This window comes from Haliotis asinina, chromosome 13 (genome assembly GCF_037392515.1).
Source record: "Haliotis asinina isolate JCU_RB_2024 chromosome 13, JCU_Hal_asi_v2, whole genome shotgun sequence".
NCBI classification, from domain to species: Eukaryota; Metazoa; Mollusca; class Gastropoda; order Lepetellida; family Haliotidae; genus Haliotis; species Haliotis asinina.
The window spans coordinates 38082177-38105537 of NC_090292.1; the positions used below are offsets into that span (position 1 = coordinate 38082177).

The 23361-nt window shown below is 43.2% G+C and overlaps 1 protein-coding gene across 4 annotated transcripts in view; it reads left to right on the plus strand.

The window, feature by feature from the left end:
• The window catches only part of LOC137260462 (uncharacterized), a 98427-nt gene that overhangs the window by 44978 nt on the left and 30088 nt on the right, over window positions 1-23361 (plus strand). For 2 of the 4 annotated variants that reach the window (XM_067798124.1, XM_067798125.1), the window contains exon 9: window positions 14280-17057. In XM_067798124.1, coding sequence (XP_067654225.1) covers window positions 14280-17057 — 2778 coding nt within the window. The remainder of the gene's footprint in view (window positions 1-14279; window positions 17058-23361) is intronic. The other 2 variants (XM_067798126.1, XM_067798127.1) reach the window with 1 other exon arrangement.

Below are 23361 nucleotides of genomic sequence, written 5' to 3' on the forward strand. Positions count from 1 at the left end.
GAATCCCCCTGTAGGTAGATACTGGCTCATGGCCCAGCCGTACAGGTTGTTTGCGTCGAGGTATAGAATGTGATTGGTTGGTTTGTTAGGATCGTAACCTTTCACGTATTGATTATTTGCTTTAGCGTATCGTTTGGATGCCATGGAAATCCCACCTCGCAAGCCCTTTTCAATGAATAGGTGCATGTCGTAATCTGTGAGCAATTCCAAATTAACTCCGGTCTTTCTAAGCAAGGCGTCCCACGACAGACCTGGGCTGGTGTAATACCATGCGGGGTCGAGTTTATACTGCTTTAAACAGGTCCGCCTGAACGTTTCAAACACGTCGGCTAACAGCAGTACATCTGTCCTCAAGTACAGATCGTGATAATCGCCCAGGTTCTTACAACCCAGTTTATTCCATACGTTAATCGCGTGCGAGTAATCGTCTCGTGAGACTGACGCCTCATTCAGCTTGCTATAAAAGCAGTCGATAGGAGGTAGTCTGGTCTCTGTGAACTTAGCCCAGCTATCCATGTACTCATATGGGTATACGCCCTTCCTCATGAGCAGGTGTCTAGTCTCGGCGTCTGTGTATCGATCTGTGATAGGGAAGGTATTGTTGGCCTTGACCAGACTGTCGAGTGATGACAGGAGGAATTGAAACGAGTCAATGAACCTAAGTCCGTTTAAGCTGAAGGAGATGTATCTCTCCATGTTGTTTGGGATGCACGATATATTACCATCGATTTTCGCGATGGCCTGCATGATCAAGTGAGAGTCGTATCCTCTCAAGTTGTGAAAGACAACGGGGATGTTTATTGTCTTAGGGTTGATTTTAAGCTTGAGGTTGCACGCGTTGTGAGCAGCGCCTCTATACTTACCAGTTATGTGGCAGTGATCTCTCACCGAATCACCATTAAGTGGTGAGTCGCACACGTGACAGTTAGTGCTACTGGCGTGAGCTAACATGTCGGCTCTGGTCATACGCATTGGAGCGATTTTATACAATGCATTCCTAATAATTTTTTCTTCCTCCTGCAAGCACTTTAGAAACCTTTCAGCCGCGTCAGGACCCCTATACACTACCGGAGCTTTCGTTTCCCCGTCACAACGGACGACAATGTATCCAAACGAACAGGCTTTATGCTCTTGTGTTTTGTGTGTGAAACTCCCACTAGTGGATGATTCCCCTACAATTAAGGCTTCGAAGTCGGCGTATATAATATAAGGCACAGACATTTGATTCTTGTGATTGTCGAATTTTAGGATATTTTCACCTTCCTTAGGCATGTCGACTCGTATGGCCGTCTGCCCAACACCTTGGCAATCCTCCAGGTGGGATTCTAATAAATCGGCCCGACTGAAACAGTGTAGGCATCGTACACAAAAGTGTTTTTCCCCAACGTGTTTCGACTGGTCGTGCAACAACCGGCTGAGATGTTTTATCCACGTGTAGTGATACGTTTCACCTTTTTGAATCATGAATAAATTAATAACTTGACAATCCTTCACCGGGCTGACCCTGTGTATTATTGTTGTATTACCTTCGTGCCCAAAGACATTTATAGCCAGATTATTCTGTTTTTCTACTTTAGTGATCTGGGATATTGGGGTGGGTTCATCTATACCATCCCAGTTGAGCCCATCATCCTGTGGATAATTAGAAGGTCTGTTCGGATTAGTGGCAGCTGGAAATAAGGCTGACCTGATAGATAACCTCAGGCAATCGTTTCCTCTATTCTTAACGTTTACTATGGCTTGTTTGTTCTTATAGTAGGGAGGCAAGGCTAGGTATGACCCACCTCTGAACGGCACGTATTTAGCTATGTCTAGATAGACGTTATCGATTTTATCTACAACCCACCCGGACCCCATGTGTGTGTAGCGTTCTAGGTATTCTCGTATCTGCTGAAAACTATTATCGATTGATGTGTCAATGGTCTCTGCATGTGTGACGACCTCTTGTTTGCCTCGGAAGTAAGGTTGAACATACTCAGTGGTACTCCCAACCTGCTTATCGAGTGACATTTTCACTGTGATCTGAAACTTGATACTTCCTAGATTATTTAGTTCCTGGTTGACCTTATCAGCTATCAGAGGCTTAATATCTGTAATGTCTATGTTTCTATCAATGTGCATGCGCCAACCTCTCAAATAATTGCCTACGGCGTGCTCAGTGCGCACGAACTGTAGGTCAATAGCTCTATTCTGTCGTAATAATTCTACAAGCTGTGGTTTTCTCATACGAGAATACCCGCCTAAACCCAAATCGTGTGCCTCGGCTTTCAGTTGTTTTACAGTTGGACGTGCTACTGGGGTATGTGATAACAATGCGGTTAACCCGGCTTTCCCCAATTTTGAATAACCCGTGTATCCAAGCTGTTTCGCTTGAGCTTTTAACTGTTTTACCGTAGGAGGGACTTCTAAACCTAGTAATCTCAACAATGCTGGCTTCCGCATTCTAGAATACCCGATAACACCTCTCTGTTTTGCGACCCTCTTGAGCTCGCGCACAGTAGTCATTGTGTTTACACCTAAGAGAACTAATGTCTAATTGGTTCACAGTAAGGGGAGGTAACTCCTCCACTCTTGATAAAAAATATTTTATTTCTTGTAATCACTTATTAACCAAACTCGGTTTGTTGGCCACAATTCTCGTAAGTCTTCCAACAGCTTGTGTGAATCTATGTAGGCATCGATCAGTGTTTGGTTATTTGATAACAATTCGATTAACCCGGCTCTCCCCAGGTTTGAATAACGCCGGCATCCAAGCTGTTTTGCTATAGCTTTTAATTGTTTTACCGTAAGATAGGCTTCCATATTCAAGAATGTACAGTAGACATGTTTACACCTAAGAGAACCAATCTCTAATTGGATTTTATCTTGAGCAGTCGCCTACGTTCTTTTATGTAGCCTTTTTTATTCTCGTAGATGAGTTGATGTCTGACTACGTTCGCTCCGTGAGCTTTACATAAACAGTAGTGCCCTTTAACCCCGATACCACACACAGAACACGTGTAGTTAGGACTTCCCATATGGAAACAACAGAACCCCTGATTCCTGCATTTCCTACCACAGGCCTCGGTCTTCCCCATAAGTATATATTCGCATCGGTATGGAGCGGGTCTCATGTTTACTTATATAGGTATTTTAGTTTAATTGCTTAGCAACCAACGCAGTAGCTGCTATACCCAACACTATGAAGCCCAGTTCACGATTCATTTGTCCCTTGGATGGTGTGTAGTACTGAGCGAGTGTGGGTTTATTGAGCGGTTCCAATTGTTTACCAGTTCGTAGGTAGTATTCTTTCATTGCTTCCTCGACATCGTTGAATGTTTGAACGGCATGGTTTTCACGCGTGAGTTGTTCGTTAATAAAATCGATCCTCTGGAGGCGTTTTTTAGCGTACTCAGCCTGTGCTCTTTGTAATTTCTCAGTAGCGAGATCGTGTCGCTTCCTTTCTTCCTGTATTTCAGCCGCGTGATCATCTCGTAGTTTCGAGAAGAGGAAATTACTCCCGGAAAATGCCAGGGCATTCACTAACGCCCCACCAACCATCATAGCTATCGTGGCCATCCCTATATTTATTTCATTATATTATCAGGTATTATTCCTTGTTTTACTAGGATGTCTTTTGTGGCCATCGCCATACCAAGGTTCATTATGAGCATACCCATATCCTGCAGGTTGAAATCTAGCTTGATAGTTGGTTGTTTAAGCACCATTTTAGTCAACCGAGCGTACCCTACTGCTAAACTGGCTACCACTGTGGCGTGGTATGCGTCGTTGACGAACGTTTTCCCCTCAGACATTATGTATATGATATAAAATATTTTAAATTATAACATGATATGCGGGTCTACCATGGGGGATACCCCCATAACCCCACTGTTCTCACTGTTGGGTTGTGGCTCACTGTGGGAGGTGTATAACCATGTTATAACCACGGCAGCAGTTACGCCTACAGCCAACAACAGTCGGGTTGGGTTGGTCACTTTATGTTGGTTACACCACCGTTTTTTACCGGCAGCTACTCTCTTAGGATTCTTCTGCCTGGTTACTGTTGGGGGTACCACCACTGGGGTCTCCACCGTCACTGGTTCCTGTGAATCCACTGGGGTCTCCTCCTGTGCAGCATCCATCTATACTATTATTATTATTCTTTCTCTCAAATTGACAATGTTTTGCTGTGATAATCGCCGCCGTCACTGGAGCCAACAACATACCATATTTGTGGTACAGCCCGCAGCTGATAGAGCTCACGGCGTGTTCGATAAAAGGGTCTTTATCTAGGTCCTCCCACAGGTAAAGTCGGCGCTCTGGTGGAATGGGAAGGAAGTGTGACACAATACCGGTGTATATCTGGGTCATAGCCGATCCTATTGTCTTTGTCATTTCTGCTCCGAGCCGGGACTCGTATCTAGCGTACAGCTTATCGATTTCTTCGGCTGACATTTTGTGAATTTTATCTGGAGTGTAGTCTCCAAAATAATGTTTGGCTTTGCCGCCAACAGCCAACGCCACCAGTTTCTCTCGCTTGGGGGAATCCCCAGTTGGGGAACCCTCCACAGACAATTGTTCGAGTAATTCCTCACACTCCATCTTATAATATAACAAGTAAGATTTAGTTTTAACTATATAATACCCGATACAGGCAAAACACAGAGAAATGAATGTTAAGTTGCACACGACAAATACTTCAAATATCATAGCTATGCTTAGCATTTGCTTAGCTTTGCTTAGCTTTTACTTAGCTTTGCTTAGCTTTGCTTAGCAAACTATATATGCTACTGGTTGGTCGGTTTTTAGAACGAGCTTAGCGTGTTTAGTTTCAGCGAGCTGTTTCTTCACCCGTTCCCGTTCTAATTTACTCATCACATCGTTCTCTCTCAAACACTCCTCGAACGAATCCCTATCCTTGCAGTGAAATAAGGCCACCCATCGCGTCTGCTCCCAGAGGTCTTTCAACACCGAGTTGAACTTCTGCGTTAGCACCCAGACGCTGTGATTTGCATGCCGGCCGGAGAAGGCCAGGTACGATAGCATGTCTCTCTTTTTTGTTATCTCGCGATTAGCGCTGCAGTCGTCCAGTATGAACAGCGTCGGTTCCCCTTTAAATTTCTCGTGAAGAGCTTTCAACCAGTCCTGCAGGCGTGTTCCAGGGTCGATTTTGTGTACGTCCGGGTCTGTCATCACCCAAGGTCGCGCGTACGTTTTATTCATGCTCAGAGTAGGGCACATGATAACGATGTTATCGAACACATCCTTGTAGTAACCCTCCAACATATCCAATACGAAAACGGTCTTACCACAACCAGTCTGCCCGCATATGATAGCGCAGTGTGGGTCAGTGGGGAGGGGGAGACCCCCAGAGGTTGGTAGTTTATTGGGGGGTATGGGGGGGTACCCCCCACTAGTAGATGGCTTGCACGAATCTCCCATTGTCTATATTAAGTTGCGCGTCCATAATAACGTACAGATATAATTTCAACTTACCAGCGGTTTGAGCCTTCTTATTAATCTGGATGGTTATCCCTTCGCTGCCGTTATCTATACGGCGTCCGCTACCGTGCAGTTTATCATCATCCGTGGATCGCATATCCAACCATAGGGCGTACTTGGTGGTCAGGTATTCACCGATCTGCACGGAGCCGAGGTCCAGGTCCTTTGTTATGTAATCCCCCACTGGTAGCTTTTTTATCTCATCCCACTGCTGGTGTGGTCTCATACCATGACTGAACAGCTGGTTGGGCACGCCCTCGATGGTCACTTCCACCTTTTCAATCTCGGGGTTGAAAAACTTCTCGCTGTCCCTCCGGAATGGATCGTAATCCTCCACGGGGACGACCAGGATACCTTTCATCGATCGCGCCGGCACGTTCAGGTTGATATTCCACACAGTGTCGCTCTTATCTCGCACGACTGATCTATGCCTCAGTACGCGATCGTACAGTATAGCCATCTTCCCAGAGTACTGGCTTCGAACCTGCCTGGCCAGCTCCGGGCTAGTGACCATGTCAAACTCCAGAGAGATGTTGTCTATGGCATAACTGGCCTCATCACCGTTCGGCGTACGCACTACTTTGCTATAGTCGTTAAACGTGAGCTCGTATTCTAGCCTATCACCCAGTGCGGCCTGGTAAAACGGCGCGTGTCCCGTGAGCAACTCGAAGTCGAGCGGCACGCAGAATCGATTCCCGTATGCTAGAGCGATGGCCTTTTCACCGTCCGATAGCTTGTCTTGCTGGTCTGTCGTGAAGACGTATCCTATGCGCGCCCGGGTTGATTTGCTGATACCCTGGTACACATCATTGACTCGTTCTCTCTCGCTTTTCCAGAGATCCTTGTAGCAGTGAAACACGTCGCTGTCGTCGATGCTCAGTACCTCGTTACCACTGATCTTGACGGTCGTTTTCTTGATGATAGCTCGACCCACGTTCCGCACTAGCTCGCGTTTGTCGTTGTCGGAGGTCAACGTGATATTGAACGCCAGTCGAACAGTGCCTGGTACGATGAGGTCATTCTCACCAAGGTTTGGAAATCTAACCAGCAGAGTTTGGTTCTGGTCTATCTTGCTGGGATTGTTGGTGATGGTCACCGACTGTCGCACGGCTCTGGCACCTAATGGCTCTCTCAATTTTCTGAAAGGATCTAATTTTCTACCGTACATTGTTATATATAAATAAAATATATTTAAATACTAATGGATGAAGACATAGATATGACGGAGATGCGGGGCGCTAGTGCCCAGGTATACGATGATGAGCAGGAGACCTCATTTACTAGTTCACCATTGAGCCAAGAACTCTTGGAAACAACGGTAAATGATTATTACAAAAGTTTAAAAAGCGATAAAAACTACGTTGAACCCCAGGGTATATACCATAAGAATTTTTTTGTTGATACAAAGGGTGTTCTACGTCTTAAGTCTGCCCCAGGGGTTGACCTCTTTAACAAGATCACTAAAAAACCACTGGCCTTGTCAACTCTAGCCAGCCGCAATGGTGGTGCTGAATTTATCCGTGAACATCTAAACATGCGTGATTACGGTGGTGCAATACCTAAGACCGTTAAAGAAGATCTGCAAGCTACCAGATCCCACCTCACCACTATAGATGAAATGACGCCAGAGCGTGCTACAGAAGCCTCGGACAGCATAGAAAAACTGTTGAGCACCTACTGGGACAAACCGTTACCGGGGTTTGACTTTCCGGTAAGGGAACTGTACGGCTTAGACGAAGCCGTGAAACGCGTGCGTGGAGAACTCGTGAACAACATGGGGAAACTGAACGAAATCGACGAGCACATCGCTAGGGAAAAAACCAAACTCACCGAAACTGACGACGATGATATGAAGCGTCGTATCAATGAACGACTACGCGATTTAGAAGACGAGAAACGTACACGATTGGAAGCCGCTTCCTCGAATCGTGAACATCTTCGATCCCAGATCAGTCGTATTCGGGAAACAATCGATAGAATACTGAACGAAGATACAACTTTAGCCAACAGGATTCGGATATTATTCCGGGAGCAAGGGATCACCATCGCCAGCATTCTGACTGCATTGGGTTTCATCATATCAACCTTGGTGGTGTCACTGGTGGGGGGTGCCCCCACACCCCCAAGTGCCGGCGGGGGAACTCCAGGCGGTGGTGGTGGTGTTAAAGACTGGATCAAAAAACTCGGGGAAGGCCTAGCTAAACTGGCTGGTAAAGCCGCCGAAGCCCTTCCCGGCATACTGGGTAGCATCGTCTCGTGGTTGTTGAGCGCTCTGTCTAAAACTGCCATGTGGCTCAGTCAAAACCTGTGGGCAGCCATCGTCGCCGTGGCGGGTCTGGTGTACGTAGCGGCTAAGAAATCTTTAACCAAATAAGTCCCAAAGTTACCCCACCAACCACTAAGGCTGTTTTATTATCAATATGCTGCTGATAGGTGGTGGAAACCCCCGGGGGTACCTCCACATGAACTTTAGGCTCCGGTGGTGGCGCCACTATACCCTTTTCACGTGGTTGGATGTGTGGGATATGTGGGGTGTTAATATCGGGGTTGATACCCAACTTTTGATCCTTCGTGGCTATGACTATTTCGTTGTTATAACCCACCACTTTTTTTATTCTAAGTTGCATATCACTCGGGGCCATGTATAACCCCACGCCGAACACGTAATTGACTTTCGATCTGGCGTATTCTAACACGTTTTGGTAGCGTTCGATGGCCCTCGGGAGATCAACTGGTGAATTGATAGCATCATCAACGTTGGAAACGAATTGTGTCTGAGCGTCGTAAGCAGTTCCCTTACCGAGGATGTTAGAACGCGTCATCGACTGCGCACCCAACAGCGCCCACACGTACGTTCGAATCGAGTCGTTCAAGCGTATTGTACCAGCACGAGTGAATCCTTTCGATGTTTTTGAGATCATTTTAGTCCAGGCTGTGGCTGCATCAGGACTGGTTTGCTTTATACAGCTGACATGGATCTTTTCATTCGTTGTGGGGCCTGTAAATGTATGACGGTTTGGGTTGTATGAACCATCTTTAGAACCGGCATAATATGTTCCGGACCTGTAGAAGTACACGAGAACTATACCGAGCCCATGGTTCACACCAGGAAGGCGAAAGTCTTTATTCGTTGGAATCTCAAACTCCCCACAAATACGTTCATAAGCGCGTCTATCATAGGGGTTATTCGTCATACTCCACGCTTTATCTTGGGGAAGAGGAGCACTTATTTCCTTCAATATTCGTCTCGTTTGATAATAAATATGAAACAAAATAACCGCCTTACTCAGTTCGTCTATACCGTAGTCTGGTTTCACACCCGACCCTGTCGTCGCACACCACACAGCAAAGTTGAGTTGGTTCTGCCAAAACTGCATTGGGTTTTGATTCCAGTTTACCACCGCCTGCGCGTTATTAACGGACACGACATACTTTTCAAAGATATCAATAAAGGTTGTTTTAAACCCCGTACCATCTGCATTCACCACGATTTTCAAGTGTGCTAAATCCATATTATAATTTATAATTCATATATTATAATATGTACATAACACTTCCTGGAATAACGAGCGGTGAGGCCGTTCAGCTGACGCACGCGATCGATAACACGTCAGGTCAACTCGAAGTCGCACTCTGCGATATCACCTACCTACCACAATGGACTAACATTAATATCAGCAACAATAAGCTGTTCGTCAGTGGAACTCGCAGTCAAATAACTGACGGCTACTACAGCGTGTGCTCTCTAAACGACGAGGTCTTCAAACCCCTGGGAGCCGAACTCAAAATGAACGACTCAAACGGTACAGTGGTGTTAATCAACAACGGAAGAACCTCCTTGAGGCTCGGCCGACCATTAGCGAGGATACTCGGTATGTCTCCTGACGAGATAAAACCAACAACAACCGTCACAGGCACGAAGTTACCCGACCTAGTACCGTACCGAGAGCTATACATTCATCTCGGTCAGGTGAGCACAACGTATAACATTCAAGGAGGCCACCCTTCCACTATACTGAGAGCAGTGCCGGTGAAAACTGAGAAATTCAACGACGGTAGAACCGAGTCATTTTCACCACGGCAGTATAAGAGATTAACCCAGGGCAACATACCTGAACTGACAATATCGGTGTTAGATATAAATCATAATCCTGTAAATATAGGATACCTCAGCTTAACGCTTCACGTAACATGACCAGCGCACAAGGGCCCGGAGTGAAAAAATGCGTCAATATCGGGATCTCCGACCTCGGAGACACACGCGGTTTCGACGCTCCCGGAGTAGATGGTAAATCATACGCCTTGCAACTAAAAAACAACATTTACAAACGCGTTGAAATCCCCTCCGGTGGAGCCCTAAGTGATATGATAGATACCACAGGGGCAACAGCCAACACTAAGTACGCCCTCGTCAACACCGGTGATGACAACTGGAGAATATACCCATCATTCGGAGGTAAACTGTTCGACTTAGACGATGTTGAGAGCACTACCGTCGTCAAAAACAAACCATATATGCTCGTCTTCACCGAAGATGACAAGTGGGTGTTGTTACCCGATAACAAATGGTTTCTCAATATTAGACTCGTCTCCCCTTACGTGTTCACGGATAACAAAGACAACCACCTAAACAAAGTCGTGAACAATGGAACCCTGCTCGTGGCTTACATCCCAACTCAGAGACGTAGCATAGTCGTCAGCCCAGTCAACACTATAGCAGCCCACATGCTATCAAGTAAACCGGCCATGCAAAACGTGAAATTGCAGTTGGTGTCTGAATTCGAAGGCGTGGTTAAGATACTAGAGAGTCTACCGGCAAACTCAACACTGTTCATCAAAGTCTACCTAGGGGAACCATCGGGGAATGATGTCGAGATCGTGAAGGGGATCAAACTCGGGTGGGTGAAACGACACCAGTTTCAAGTTTGCAACGTTTACGTGCGGGTGGGTGTCGACTCCAAGACCAGTCTGCAGGGGGTCAACGTGATCGTAGAAAACAAGATATCACTAATCAATATCTTCCTGCCTGACAACATACACTTCATGGGTATAAAGTTAACCCCTGAATTATTATCAGAAAACCAGTTGGAAATTATATCATAATAGTATAATAATGACCAGTCATCATCCCAATACTACACTTAACGACCTGGGAGATACAGAGGGGTTCGATCAGCCTGGTGAGGAAGATGAATTTTATATCCTACACTTCAAAGACAACGTGTACAGACGGGTGTCGTTATCAGATTTAAAAGAACCCAAATGGCTGATCAACTTAACACTCGCCTCACCTTATATCACACTAAAAGAAGATGATCTTATCACTAAGATTAGAAACAACGGTGACTGGATCGGGGAGTTCATTCCGGATGGTGGTGTAGCAGTCATAGTAGGGTTTGGTAATATAAAAACTAGGTTAAGGTCTGTTGGGTCAATCAATAAATTAACATTTAACACTAATATACCTTTCCCGGGCAGTATTGAGCTATCATACTACCCTTTAACAATCATCATAGAAGTCTTCTTTACGAGTGATGGCACCATGAAAGTAACCCAAATTTTACCCGGGTTGATAATAAGATGGGATTACAAACACGCAGGTGAATATTGCCGTATTATTATACAACGAGGATACCAACCGGACCCTATAAACCACTTAACAAGCCTCAGTGGGGTTTCTATTGAAATAATAGGAGAGACTATTAAACTCTCACCTATTACCCTGACTATTGGTATAAACCTTCTAAGCCTTAAATACATTAAGAGAAAGTTAACTGAAACCCAATTAAAATATCTTTCATAATATATATTATAGGATGGGTTTGTACCCAGTCGTAGAGGAAGTAGCTAAGACGTTAGAAACCGTAGATGGGTTCCGCTTGAGGCAGTTATGTGATGTAAAACGTCAACTAGAACAAGACCGTGACACGCGGAAAGCACTATGTAAAAAATATAATAGAGCTTTCAATATCGTGGATGGGGCTGACACTACCCTTATGGCAACCAGCATGGGACTAGGGGCGGCAGGTGTTGGGTTGTTAACCACCATCGTGGCTGCACCTATAGTGTTAGGTATTGAAATAACGGCTGGGGTGACAGGGTTGGTAGGGTTGGCGCTTAAGTTAGTATCACGCAGACTTAATCGTAAGGCATTGAAACACGACGAGATCAGGGTTCTGGCTGAAGCAAAACTCAACACAGTGAGTGAGCGAATTTCCACGGCACTCTCTGACAGTAAGATCTCAGAAGAGGAGTTTAGTTCAATCCTCTCTGAACTCAAAAAATATAACGGAATGAAACAAGATATTCGATCCAAGTCTCGTAAGTCTGCTATCAGCGAGGACGAGAAAAAAAAGTATATAGCACAGGGAATACAAAAAGCCCAGCAAGCCTTTATTATGAACACCAAAGAGATCGTAGGCGGTTCACATTAAACTGTTTCCTCGATATAAACATAACATAACCGTAAGCGAGCCACCGATCCTATATGGTCGGTCAAAACTTACAACAAATTATTGATCGTACCGTACGGCACAGTGTTACCGCCTGCCAAGTCACGGTAAACGTGATGGTGTGGCTTTGTAGTAGGGGTAATAATAACAAGAGCTAATGGTCCCACCAAAGCCTCATTTAGTAAATGAGGCTTTTTAGAGGGGTTTTTGAAAAGTGTTTTCGGACTATCATTCCCTATACTACTAGATGTAATCTCTGTGTCGCATGCAGCCTGAAAACACTTATGGGCCAAAACTGTTTGAGAAACACTATTCACTCCGCATCGGTGCCCCTTTAACAGACAGTGGTTGTATCATTGCCCTGACCTCACATTGCCCTTTACATACAATGACCTCATATTCCCCTTTGCAGACAATGTTTGTATCATTGCCTGGACCACAGATTCCGTTATTTGACAGTTGCTCCTGTAGTGTAGTTCTGATGATCAAAAATAATGAAAAATACATCGAAGTGAGGATTAATAATGAGTATCATTTGTAAAAATTCATAATTTTGATTAATCAGAATTTTGATGTTTTAGTATAACACACTTGAATAATGTAAACTATCCATTTAATTTGATGAATATTCATGTACAAACATACCCTCAACAGCGTAGAACTATGTGCATTGTAAAATGTTAACCACTTTTATTGTTTAATTACAATCCCAGTGTCTTACTTGTCTGTGTACATTTCATTGCATGACAGTTTTAGTTATACAAGACGTTAATAATAAAAAACACTGGGGGAAAACCCTTAAAATTAGTGATTACATTAAACACAAGTATGTGTGTATTTTGATTGAAGTCGATAATCTTTCACCACAAGTCCTATGATAATCAGTGGTGGGTTTGGTTTCTGATTTCCAATACTAGTGGCTCCTTCACTGCCCTTTAACTGGCCCAAAGTTCAGGTTGTCAAAAAGGTAGCCCTTGTACGAACCCTGATGTGTGAGATCAAGACAAACTAACACGACATGTTAAAACATAATGCAAAATGTAAACAATGTAAAAAACTGTTTTTATTGCAACTTGTAAAACATTAACAAAATCTGTAAAATATAGTTTTGTTGTTGTTGTTTATAAGTCTTGGTGGCTTAAATTGATATTTTAGTAACTTTGTTTTTCAAACTTAAACTAAGCAATTGCAATATTACTTTCAAAATTAACCAAATTTCTAATTTGAAGTCTGATCTTTTGAGTTATTTAACGTCAAAGTAAAGCTGAATGTTATGTAGTATGCATGCATAGAGATACTTGATATCATAATCCATGTTCGATAGTATCCAAGGAAATCAATTTATTCTTCATAGTATTTTTAGATAAATGGTCATATGGGTTGTATTCAATATGTCCTATTTAAGGAGGTTTTACTTTTTTCCCCTTTTTCCCACACCACGTTGGGGAAATAAAATTACCCTTTGTCTGTCAAGAAGGGGCTTATCAATTAATAATGATGCTTGGTACGGTAGCCAAAGTTCAACTTGAAATTCAGCAGGTATCAGGGTTTTGGGTGTTTGGGGAATATTTTTCTTTTTGTTGGTTTTGTTGAGAGACCAGGTTTGAGTTTAGGTTTGCCCTATTTAGAATTAATAGCAAATCATTTTCCTTCACGGAATTCACATCTTACTTACTTTTGTTGGTAGACAGAAAAATAGGGTATTATTTAATCTCACCACAAATGTGAAATGCAACAAATCCTGAAAAAACGTTTGAGCCAATCTCATAGGAATTCCAAAAAAACACTTTGAATGAATTTTAGAGAAAATATCAAATTTATCTTGATGTATTTACATGTAATATATTACTTCATCATGTGAAAATTACTGTGTTGCTTCACACAAATATGTTTGATTTAGAAATGACAAATTTATCTTGCAGTATAATGGACATGCACATCCTGAATAGCTGAATAAGTGCTGAAAGGGTGTTTGACCTCAATGTAGTAGTCCAGAACAATGAGAGAGAGAGAGAGAGAGAGAGAGAGAGAGAGAGAGAGAGCCCTGATATAAACAGCCCTGACCCAATATGTATTCATAATGATAAAGTTATTCTCAAACAACACTTTCTCCTTCTGACATCCAGTTGCGAAATATGTTGAAGACTTCAATTATTTTTTATTGTAATCCATTACCCATTATATGTGTCATCATCCTCTGTATAATTGCCTAATCATGTCAAATTATGTAGGGTAATTATGTATTTAATTAATTGCATGTCTGTTTGTATATGTTATATAAAACTATATTAGTTATTATACACTGGCTGCCAGTGTGTTACTCGTGTATTATTTTGGTTTCAGATAGCAGATGTCCTTGAGTGCTGCAGCAGCCCCAGTCTTATGCTGGAGACCATTAGTGATGGTCCAGATGATATTGCTGTCTTCAATCAGGGAAATGTGCAAGCCTCTCGCAAAAAGGTCATGCCAATACTCAAGGCTTTTCTCAATGGAGAGAAAACACCAGATGAAAGTGCGGGCAGGTCGTTTGTGTCAGGTGGCAGCAGCACGGATGAGCTGAGCTCGTTAATGGATCTGTCAGGCCAGGGAGAGTCCCACCAACAGGGACATGACAGTAGCCAGGGTCTGCTGTCACCTGACACACTGGCCCTGTTCCACCCAGCTGCCTCTACTGCTGACACTAGTGCTTTGTCTCAGGGCCCGATGACTGGTCCTGCAGTTTTGTCAAAGCAATTAGATACGCTGTTTCTGGGCAGTGAGAAGGCAGACAGAGGGACAGATTTAGCTGCAGGAGAAAATAGAAATGAATCCAATGTGACCAGTTGTGCAGTGTTGTCACCAGTAGGACCCAGGAAGACTGATGATGTGGACAACAGTGACCTGTTAAACAACTTTGATCCATATGTTCTGATACCAGCTGCTGATAATGATGACAATTCTGGAGATACCCAAAGACCCTCGGAATTTATTGATAACTTGATCAATACCAAGGTTGACGATTTTGAGTTGACAGAAGCAGATGTGTTACAACCAACCTCAGGACAGGATTTGTATTCTTCAGGCATAGAAAGTCCGATGGACTTTTCCTCTGGGCAGAATTCCGGCCAAGGGTCTAAGGTGTCCAGTTACCCAGTGACACCCCCAAACAGTTTCATGGATGTTGAATACAGTGGGATTGCCATGGATCATGATTTGCCTAGTTTTAACAGTTCTGAAATGGTGGAGAGAATTAAGGCAAAGAAGGCCTCACTTGGAGCTGACACAGAGGGATACACTCTCACACAGGACAGTGGCATTGTACAGGAGGAACAGGACTGCACATTTACTCCTCAAAACAGCTACTCTGACAGCAGTATTGAGAAACACCTCAAGGAAACAGAATTGCCAAGCTTCTATAATTCTGAAATGGTACAACGTATAAGAGAAAAGAGAGCATCTCTTGAGAATGCTGTAAAGGACACAGAAAATAATCAGGATGATTTACAAAGCAAGTTTCCTTGGACTCCCCATAATAGTTATGTGGAAGGGTCTTTAGATGCCTTCAGACAAGAAAATCTTCCAACTTTTAATAACTCTGAAATGGTTCGTAAAGTTGAAGAAAAACGTGCCAGTCTGCCCTCTTTGGATGAGAATGAAAATGAGGCTGGTGCTAGTGGCTCTGAAAACAAGGATGGTGGAGTGGAGGGAAGGGAAGGCCCACACGGGAGGCACAAGGATACCACTCAAACTGTAGACTCAACAGTAGGTGCCAGTCCAGCAGTGGACCATGCATGCACACACAGTTCTGTGCCACATGAAAATATGCTAGATTTTGAAATGTCTAATTCTGCTGCAAACAATACTGTTGCCAGCTTAATTGCAGATGAAATGCTAACTGACATCAGTGGTGATTCTGCTCTAGTCCTGCAGGTAGGAAGAGAACAGGTGTTGGGTCATAACAATTCTGGCAATGTTGTAGCTAATGCTATATCTGACCAGATGGAAGAAGAGAGGGGAATAAGGGACAGCTTCACCTGTCCTCCCTACAGTAATGGTGACAGTGATGGAGCCACCATTCCTGCCAGTGATGTGATCAAGGGCTGGAATAGTCCTTCATCAAAGGAGGACCACATGAGTGAAACTGCCATGAATGAGGTGGCATTTACTCTTGCCAGTGAGCTCATACAATATGCCCTTGAAACATTCATTCCACAAGTGGAGGTGAGCCAGGTAGCTAACCTCTCAGAAACGTGTGTGACATCGGAGGGTCAGGTGGTGTCCAGTGACTGCAAGCCAGATAAGATGAAAACAGGAAGAGCCCCGAGGTACTTGAAGACACTCAGTAAGTCAGATTCCAACACTGTTTCTGTAGAAACAGAATATCTACCTGAGATGGACCCACTCCATGGAAATATGGACATTGTTGACAAAGGTGCGTTGGAGACTGATGCTGAGAAGGAAGTTGCAGAGAGTTGTTCATTCAGGAGAATCAGTTGTGAAGAAAGTTCTCTGACACAAGTAGCAGAGCAAGCAAGGGGTGACTCCTCAGGTGTCAAGAAAGTTATACACATTGACTCTAATCTGAAAATGTCTCTTGATGATAACCGTACTGATCCAGATGAGGAGTTTAGTGGTTTGAAAGAGGAAGAATCCAAGAAGAAAAGGATACACATTAACAATGGAGTAGGAGATAGTTTAGAGAGATGTGACATGGTGGAGAGTGGCAGGCTTCAATACAGTGAGTCAGCTGGTGAGAGGAAGGAAGTGTACATGACCTCCGTTGGGAGGATCAGTATTGGTGTCGACCAGGATGTACCAGTGACAATGACAGCAACTATACACAACACCACTCAGGTAGGTCATGTTCATGTAGTTTCTGCACTCCAAGATGAAGAGGTTTTCCTGCACCCCAAGCTTACATGTGATCCCAACCCCCTGTCAGCTGCATCCACCGATGTATGTGATGTGACCCCTGCTGACAACGATGACCAGGCATGTGATCCCAACCCCCTGTCTGCTGCACCCACCTATGCATGTGACATGACCCCTGCTGATGACGACCAGGCATGTGGTCCCACTCCTACATCCTCCTCTGTCTACACCAACAGCACCAAAGTGTCCACATCCTCACTGACAAGTCAGGTATGCTACAGCCTTCCCCCAACGTATGCAAAACTATTTACTAAGCTGGTCAAGTTACCCCACTCACACAGTAATCAATCCCCTACTCGTAGTGATCATTCCCCTGCTCACATAGTAATGTTTACCTCACTCACACAATAATCATTCTCCCGTTCACATAGTAATCATTCCCCACTAACAGTTATCATTCCCTCACACAGTAATCATCCCCCCCACAGTAATCATTCCCTCTTTCACACACAGTAATCATTCTCCCACTCACACAGTAATAATTCTCCAAATCACATAGTAATCATTCCCCACTAACAGTAATCATTCGCTCTTTCAAACACAGTAATCATTCTCCCACTCACATAGTAATCATTCCCCACTCACATAGTAATCATTCCCCACTAACAGTAATCATTCCCTCACACAGTAATCATTCCCTCTCTTTCACACAGTAATCATTCTCCCACTCACACAGTAATCATTACCTCACTCATACAGTAATCTTCCCATCACATTATATATATATATATATATATATAGTCAAATATCCATACAAGATCTGTTGTCACATAGATTGGTCTGGTGGTGTACTGGGGCCTTTTGGTAGTTTTGGAATTCTAAAAAATGTATTTTTGGCATTTCCATGGCAATAAATTTGACTTTGAATTTGGTGGGTGTGCTCTTTTCTGGAGGAGATCTGTAAAACCTTTCCATATTTCTTTCCCAAACTATGCACACAGATTGGTCTGGCAGTGTACTTTTGGTAGTTTTGGAATTTGGAATATAATATTTTCAGTACTCTCTTTCCACTTTTCTGAAACATTTGACATCATCATAATTATATAGAAGACATGTCATAAGTGTTATGAGTGTTTTGCCATTGTGGGGGATATTGATGACTTTGTCTTGTTGCTGAAATGTAATGTTTGTTAGTTCCTCGTTGGCTTAAGCTCACTTCAGTCGCAGGTCGTATTTTTAAAATGGGCAGTATAATGCCAAAAACAGACAGCAAATTGTCTGAGAAACTGAATGATATCGTAAAGGACAATTAGGTTCTGAACTTCTTAAAGTGTTTGCATCATGTGCTGTAAGTGAGATAATTATTGTTTGTTTGGGTTGCTGAAGGAATGTTATTAAGGGACAGCAAATTTCTCTTCAGTCTCTACCTATTTTTAACGCAACACTGTCTTGAAGGGCATTGCGATTTGTAGAGGCCATCCATTCCTCATCCAACAACCAATGGCAGACTGCAGATGTCAGGCAAATGAATATACCCTGATAAATAGTCTTTCCCTCATGGTCAGTAGTGGTCAGTATGGGGATAGTGGTCAGTCTGGGTAAAACAAGCTGGACATACATGGTTAATTTGTAGACTAGTCAAATGTCATGCGGAATCAATACATCATGGAGTCAAATTATCATGTATGAAGTAGTCAATGTACACTGAAGTGGTTTTCTGTACACTTTCAGATATATGTCAGAATGTTGTGGGAAAACCTGCATGTAGTGTAAGGGACTCCATGGTTATGTATAGATAACATTATCTGATACCAGTGGCTTTACAACACAAACAGGATGCAGTGTTTTGAATGAGTAACGTGTATGATCCTTCAAAGTGGCACAGGTTCACAGCTTGGCACAGAGAGCAGCCCAGTTCTGCAGTCTGGCGGCTACTGCCAGATACAGGAGTATTGATCACTGCTAATTTCAGCTCTCTTCCATGAATGTTGAGCAGTGATGGCCAAGTTGTGCTGGAATTCATTCAAGTCTAACTCTCAATCAATATGGTCACTGAGAATGGATCAGCACCAGGAGATACCACGCCTTGACTGCCAAGATATGTAATCTAAGCCAGCCAATCACAGCCATTGATACAAACCTGTGTATATATGGTGTTATATACAATGACACTGATATTGTTCAAGCTTAGGGAGCCACCTAGATGTGTGTAATCCTGTGCTTTAGGTGCTTGTAGTTGCTGGCAGTACCATGAAGATTGAGAAGGCCCAGGTGAGAAGGATACCTGCATGTCCCATGTCTCTAGCACACGACAGATAGGGCTGGCAGTTTGTTACATGATGTCCACAACAGAGGGAGAGTTTTGGTAGCTTGGGGGCAGATGTATTCATATCATCTTTCAGAGTGCTGCCTTGCTAACTGTTGGGCTGAGTATATTGAAAGTTCAACTGCCCATGTGCATTTCATGAAGAATTCCCAATAGTGTTGTCTTCTAGAGAAGTTAATGCATGTAAAACTGTTGGAGATGGTGTCTCACAAATATATAACATGTTATATTTTTTAGGTGTAGTAAAGCTATCCATTCATTCCAGTCCACCTTTTATTCCATGTATTTAAGATGTAAGTCATTGTCATGATAAAAGAAAGTTCCTGGAAAATGGCCGAGGTCAAGAACTCGTCATGTTGTGTGTCTAATAGTGTATAGTACTGTTGAACACATCCTGCCCATTGACAAAATGATAGCATAGTGATTACACTGTTGGAAGTGTTATGTTTGTATATGTAGCAGGATGGTTGTTATAAGCACTTAACCTCTCATAACCTCTCAACCTCCTTTGATACCTGTCAGATGCTATCGGTCTTCCTATTGGCCTTGTGGTCCCCTTCTGTAAGCATTCCTTTTCACTTGCCCTCCTCATGCATTTTGCATCAGCTCTAATGGCGGGAGGTTTATTCTTTTCAGATGTGAAAACTGTCTGTAGCTTGTACTGGAAGCATGAATATTAAAAGGGTATCACAGTTCTTCATGATAGGAAAATATGTCTAATTACAGAATAATTTCATATATTCCCTACATATTTACCAGTTTATACATGTTGTAGCTTTGACTGAATACATGGACTTAAAGTGTCCCACACCCATGCAATGCCATTTGGCTGCAAATACATTGCACATTTCTTTATGATGAACTTGAATGGAGGGAGAGTTTCATCTGTCTTCCTATTCTTGGCTCTGAAATAAGAACATCCTTCTCCAGAACTGCCTTGTTGTGACCCACAGCCCAGTGGTTAGACATTCACATACCACCATTCTGCTGTAACACTTCCTGGTGTATCATGTACTGCTGTAACACTTCCTGGTGTATCATGTACTGCTGTAACACTTCCTGGTGTATCATGTACTGCTGTAACACTTCCTGGTGTATCATGTACTGCTGTAACACTTCCTGGTGTATCATGTGCTACTGTAACACTTCTTGGTGTAACATGTACTGTTGTGACACTTCCTAGTGTATCATGTACTGCTGTGACACTTCCTTATATATCATGTACTGCTGTGACACTTCCTGGTGTATCATGTACTGCTGTGACTCTTCCTTATGTATCATGTACTGCTGTGACACTTCCTAGTGTATCATGTACTGCTGTGACACTTCCTGGTGTATCATGTACTGCTGTAACACTTCCTGGTGTAACATGTACTGCTGTAAAACTTCGTGGTGTAACATGTACTGCTGTAACACTTCCTGGTGTATCATGTACTGCTGTAACACTTCCTGGTGTAACATGTACTGCTGTGACACTTCCTGGTGTATCATGTACTGCTGTAACACTTCCTGGTGTATCATGTACTGTTGTAACACTTCCTGGTGTAACATGTACTGCTGTGACACTTCCTGGTGTATCATGTACTGCTGTAACACTTCCTTATGTATCATGTACTGCTGTGACACTTCTTGGTGTATCATGTACTGCTGTGACACTTCCTGGTGTATCATGTACTGCTGTGACACTTCCTGGTGTAACATGTACTGCTGTAACACTTCGTGGCGTATCATGTACTGCTGTAACACTTCCTGGTGTAACATGTACTGTTGTAACACTTCCTGGTGTATCATGTACTGCTGTAACACTTCCTGGTGTAACATGTACTGCTGTGACACTTCCTGGTGTATCATGTACTGCTGTAACACTTCCTGGTGTATCATGTACTGCTGTAACACTTCCTGGTGTAACATGTACTGCTGTGACACTTCCTGGTGTATCATGTACTGCTGTAACACTTCCTTATGTATCATGTACTGCTGTGACACTTCTTGGTGTATCATGTACTGCTGTGACACTTCCTGGTGTATCATGTACTGCTGTGACACTTCCTGGTGTAACATGTACTGCTGTAACACTTCGTGGCGTATCATGTACTGCTGTAACACTTCCTGGTGTAACATGTACTGTTGTAACACTTCCTGGTGTATCATGTACTGCTGTAACACTTCCTGGTGTAACATGTACTGCTGTAATACTTGCTGGTGTATCATGTACTGCTGTGACACTTCCTGGTGTAACATGTACTGATGTAAAACTTCCTGGTGTAACATGTACTGCTGTAACACTTCCTGGTGTAACATGTACTGCTGTAACACTTCCTTATGTATCATGTATTGCTGTAACACTTCCTGGTGTATCATGTACTGCTGTAACACTTCCTAGTGTATCATGTACTGCTGTAACACTTCCTGGTGTAACATGTACTACTGTGGCACTTCTTGGTGTATCATGTACTGCTGTAACACTTCCTTATGTATCATGTATTGCTGTGACACTTCTTGGTGTATCATGTACTGCTGTAACACTTCCTGGTGTATCATGTACTGCTGTAACACTTCCTTATGTATCATCTACTGCTGTGACACTTCTTGGTGTATCATGTACTGCTGTGACACTTCCTGGTGTATCATGTACTGCTGTGACACTTCCTGGTGTAACATGTACTGCTGTAACACTTCCTGGTGTAACATGTACTGCTGTAACACTTCCTGGTGTAACATGTACTGCTGTAACACTTCCTGGTGTATCATGTACTGCTGTAACACTTGCCCTGTTGTAACACTTGCTGGTGTAACACTTGCCCTGTTGTAACACTTGCTGTTGTAACACTTGCTTTTGTAACACATGCAACTGTAACACATGCTGCTATAATACTTCCTGCTGTAACACATGCTGCCAAACACTTGCTGCTGTAACATTTGCTTTTGTAACACTTGCTGTTGTAACACCTTCTGCTGTAACACCTGCTGTTGTAACACCTGCTGCTTTAACACCTGCTGCTGTAACACATGTTGTTGTAACACTTGCTGCTGTAACACTTGCTGTTTTAGCACGTGCTGTTGTAACACTTCCAGTGGCCGTGCGGTAGAGCGTTGGCTTGCAGATGAGAAAATTTCGGGTCTAATCTCGCTTCGAAAAATCTTTGTATTGCGAGTTTAATCTTGAATGATTTCAATTGATTTCAAACGCTCATGTATCACATGAATGATAGTGTTCATATCAAGTTAGGAAAAGTAAACCCTGGGAAGTGATCTTACTAAGAAAAAGTAAAACCAGGGAAGCAGTCTTACCTACGAAAAGTAAAACCTGTCCCTCCAAAACAAAAACCTCAAATGCAGTTATTCTGGGAAAACAAGAGATGACCTAATGTATAGTGAGAAGCACACTTTAGGTTTATATGTAAAAGATAAAACATGACTCCAAGGTTTTGATAGTAAATCTAAGCCTGTGGAGGAGGGAAATTCCCGATGGCCGAAGGAATTACATTTGCCACCAAAACCAAGGAGGAGTACTTCTTACCCAACGTATAAACCTGATATGAGGTTTTGAAATGTGTACTTCAGAACCTAGGTTTAGAAATGATCTGTGCAAAGACACAGCAGAGGTCTACCTGATTCTGGAAGGAACCTACGTTACTACAGACAAAATTGGAGATGGGTTTATAATATGAGGAACTCAACGGTCAGGTGTTTCTGCTTACACGCTTCTCCAGATACTGTAAATCGACAAAGTTTTGCGAGCAGGAAAGTTTTGCTAGTATTGCGAATGAACTGTAGTCGCAAAACTTTCCAGACGTAATAATTAACCTCTCTCGTTTTGTTCAGTAATTAATATTTATTATAATAGTATTTGCAACAATACACATTCAGTACACAACAATAACAATAACAGTATCTCACTTCATCACAATATCAAGAAGGCCGGAAGTTTGCCAGCCACGGACGACTTCCTCTTTCTTTGTCTTGAGAGCATCAAGGCTTGCAATGATCCACCTCGCGTGAATAGGTTTCATGACACTTATCCTCAAGTCTACACGCTTGTCATCACAGTCTTTCACGTTTTTGGCAACACACTCGGCATACCACTGTGTAAAGTGGGTTTTCATGGCAATCTTGAAGGAGGCATTCACAGACAAATCCATCGGCTGCAATTCCCCTGTACATCCAGCCGGAACGAATTTCCAAACGAAATGTCGCTGCTTCAACAAGTTCAAAAAAGAGTCGCAGCGATGTGCTGCAAACACATAA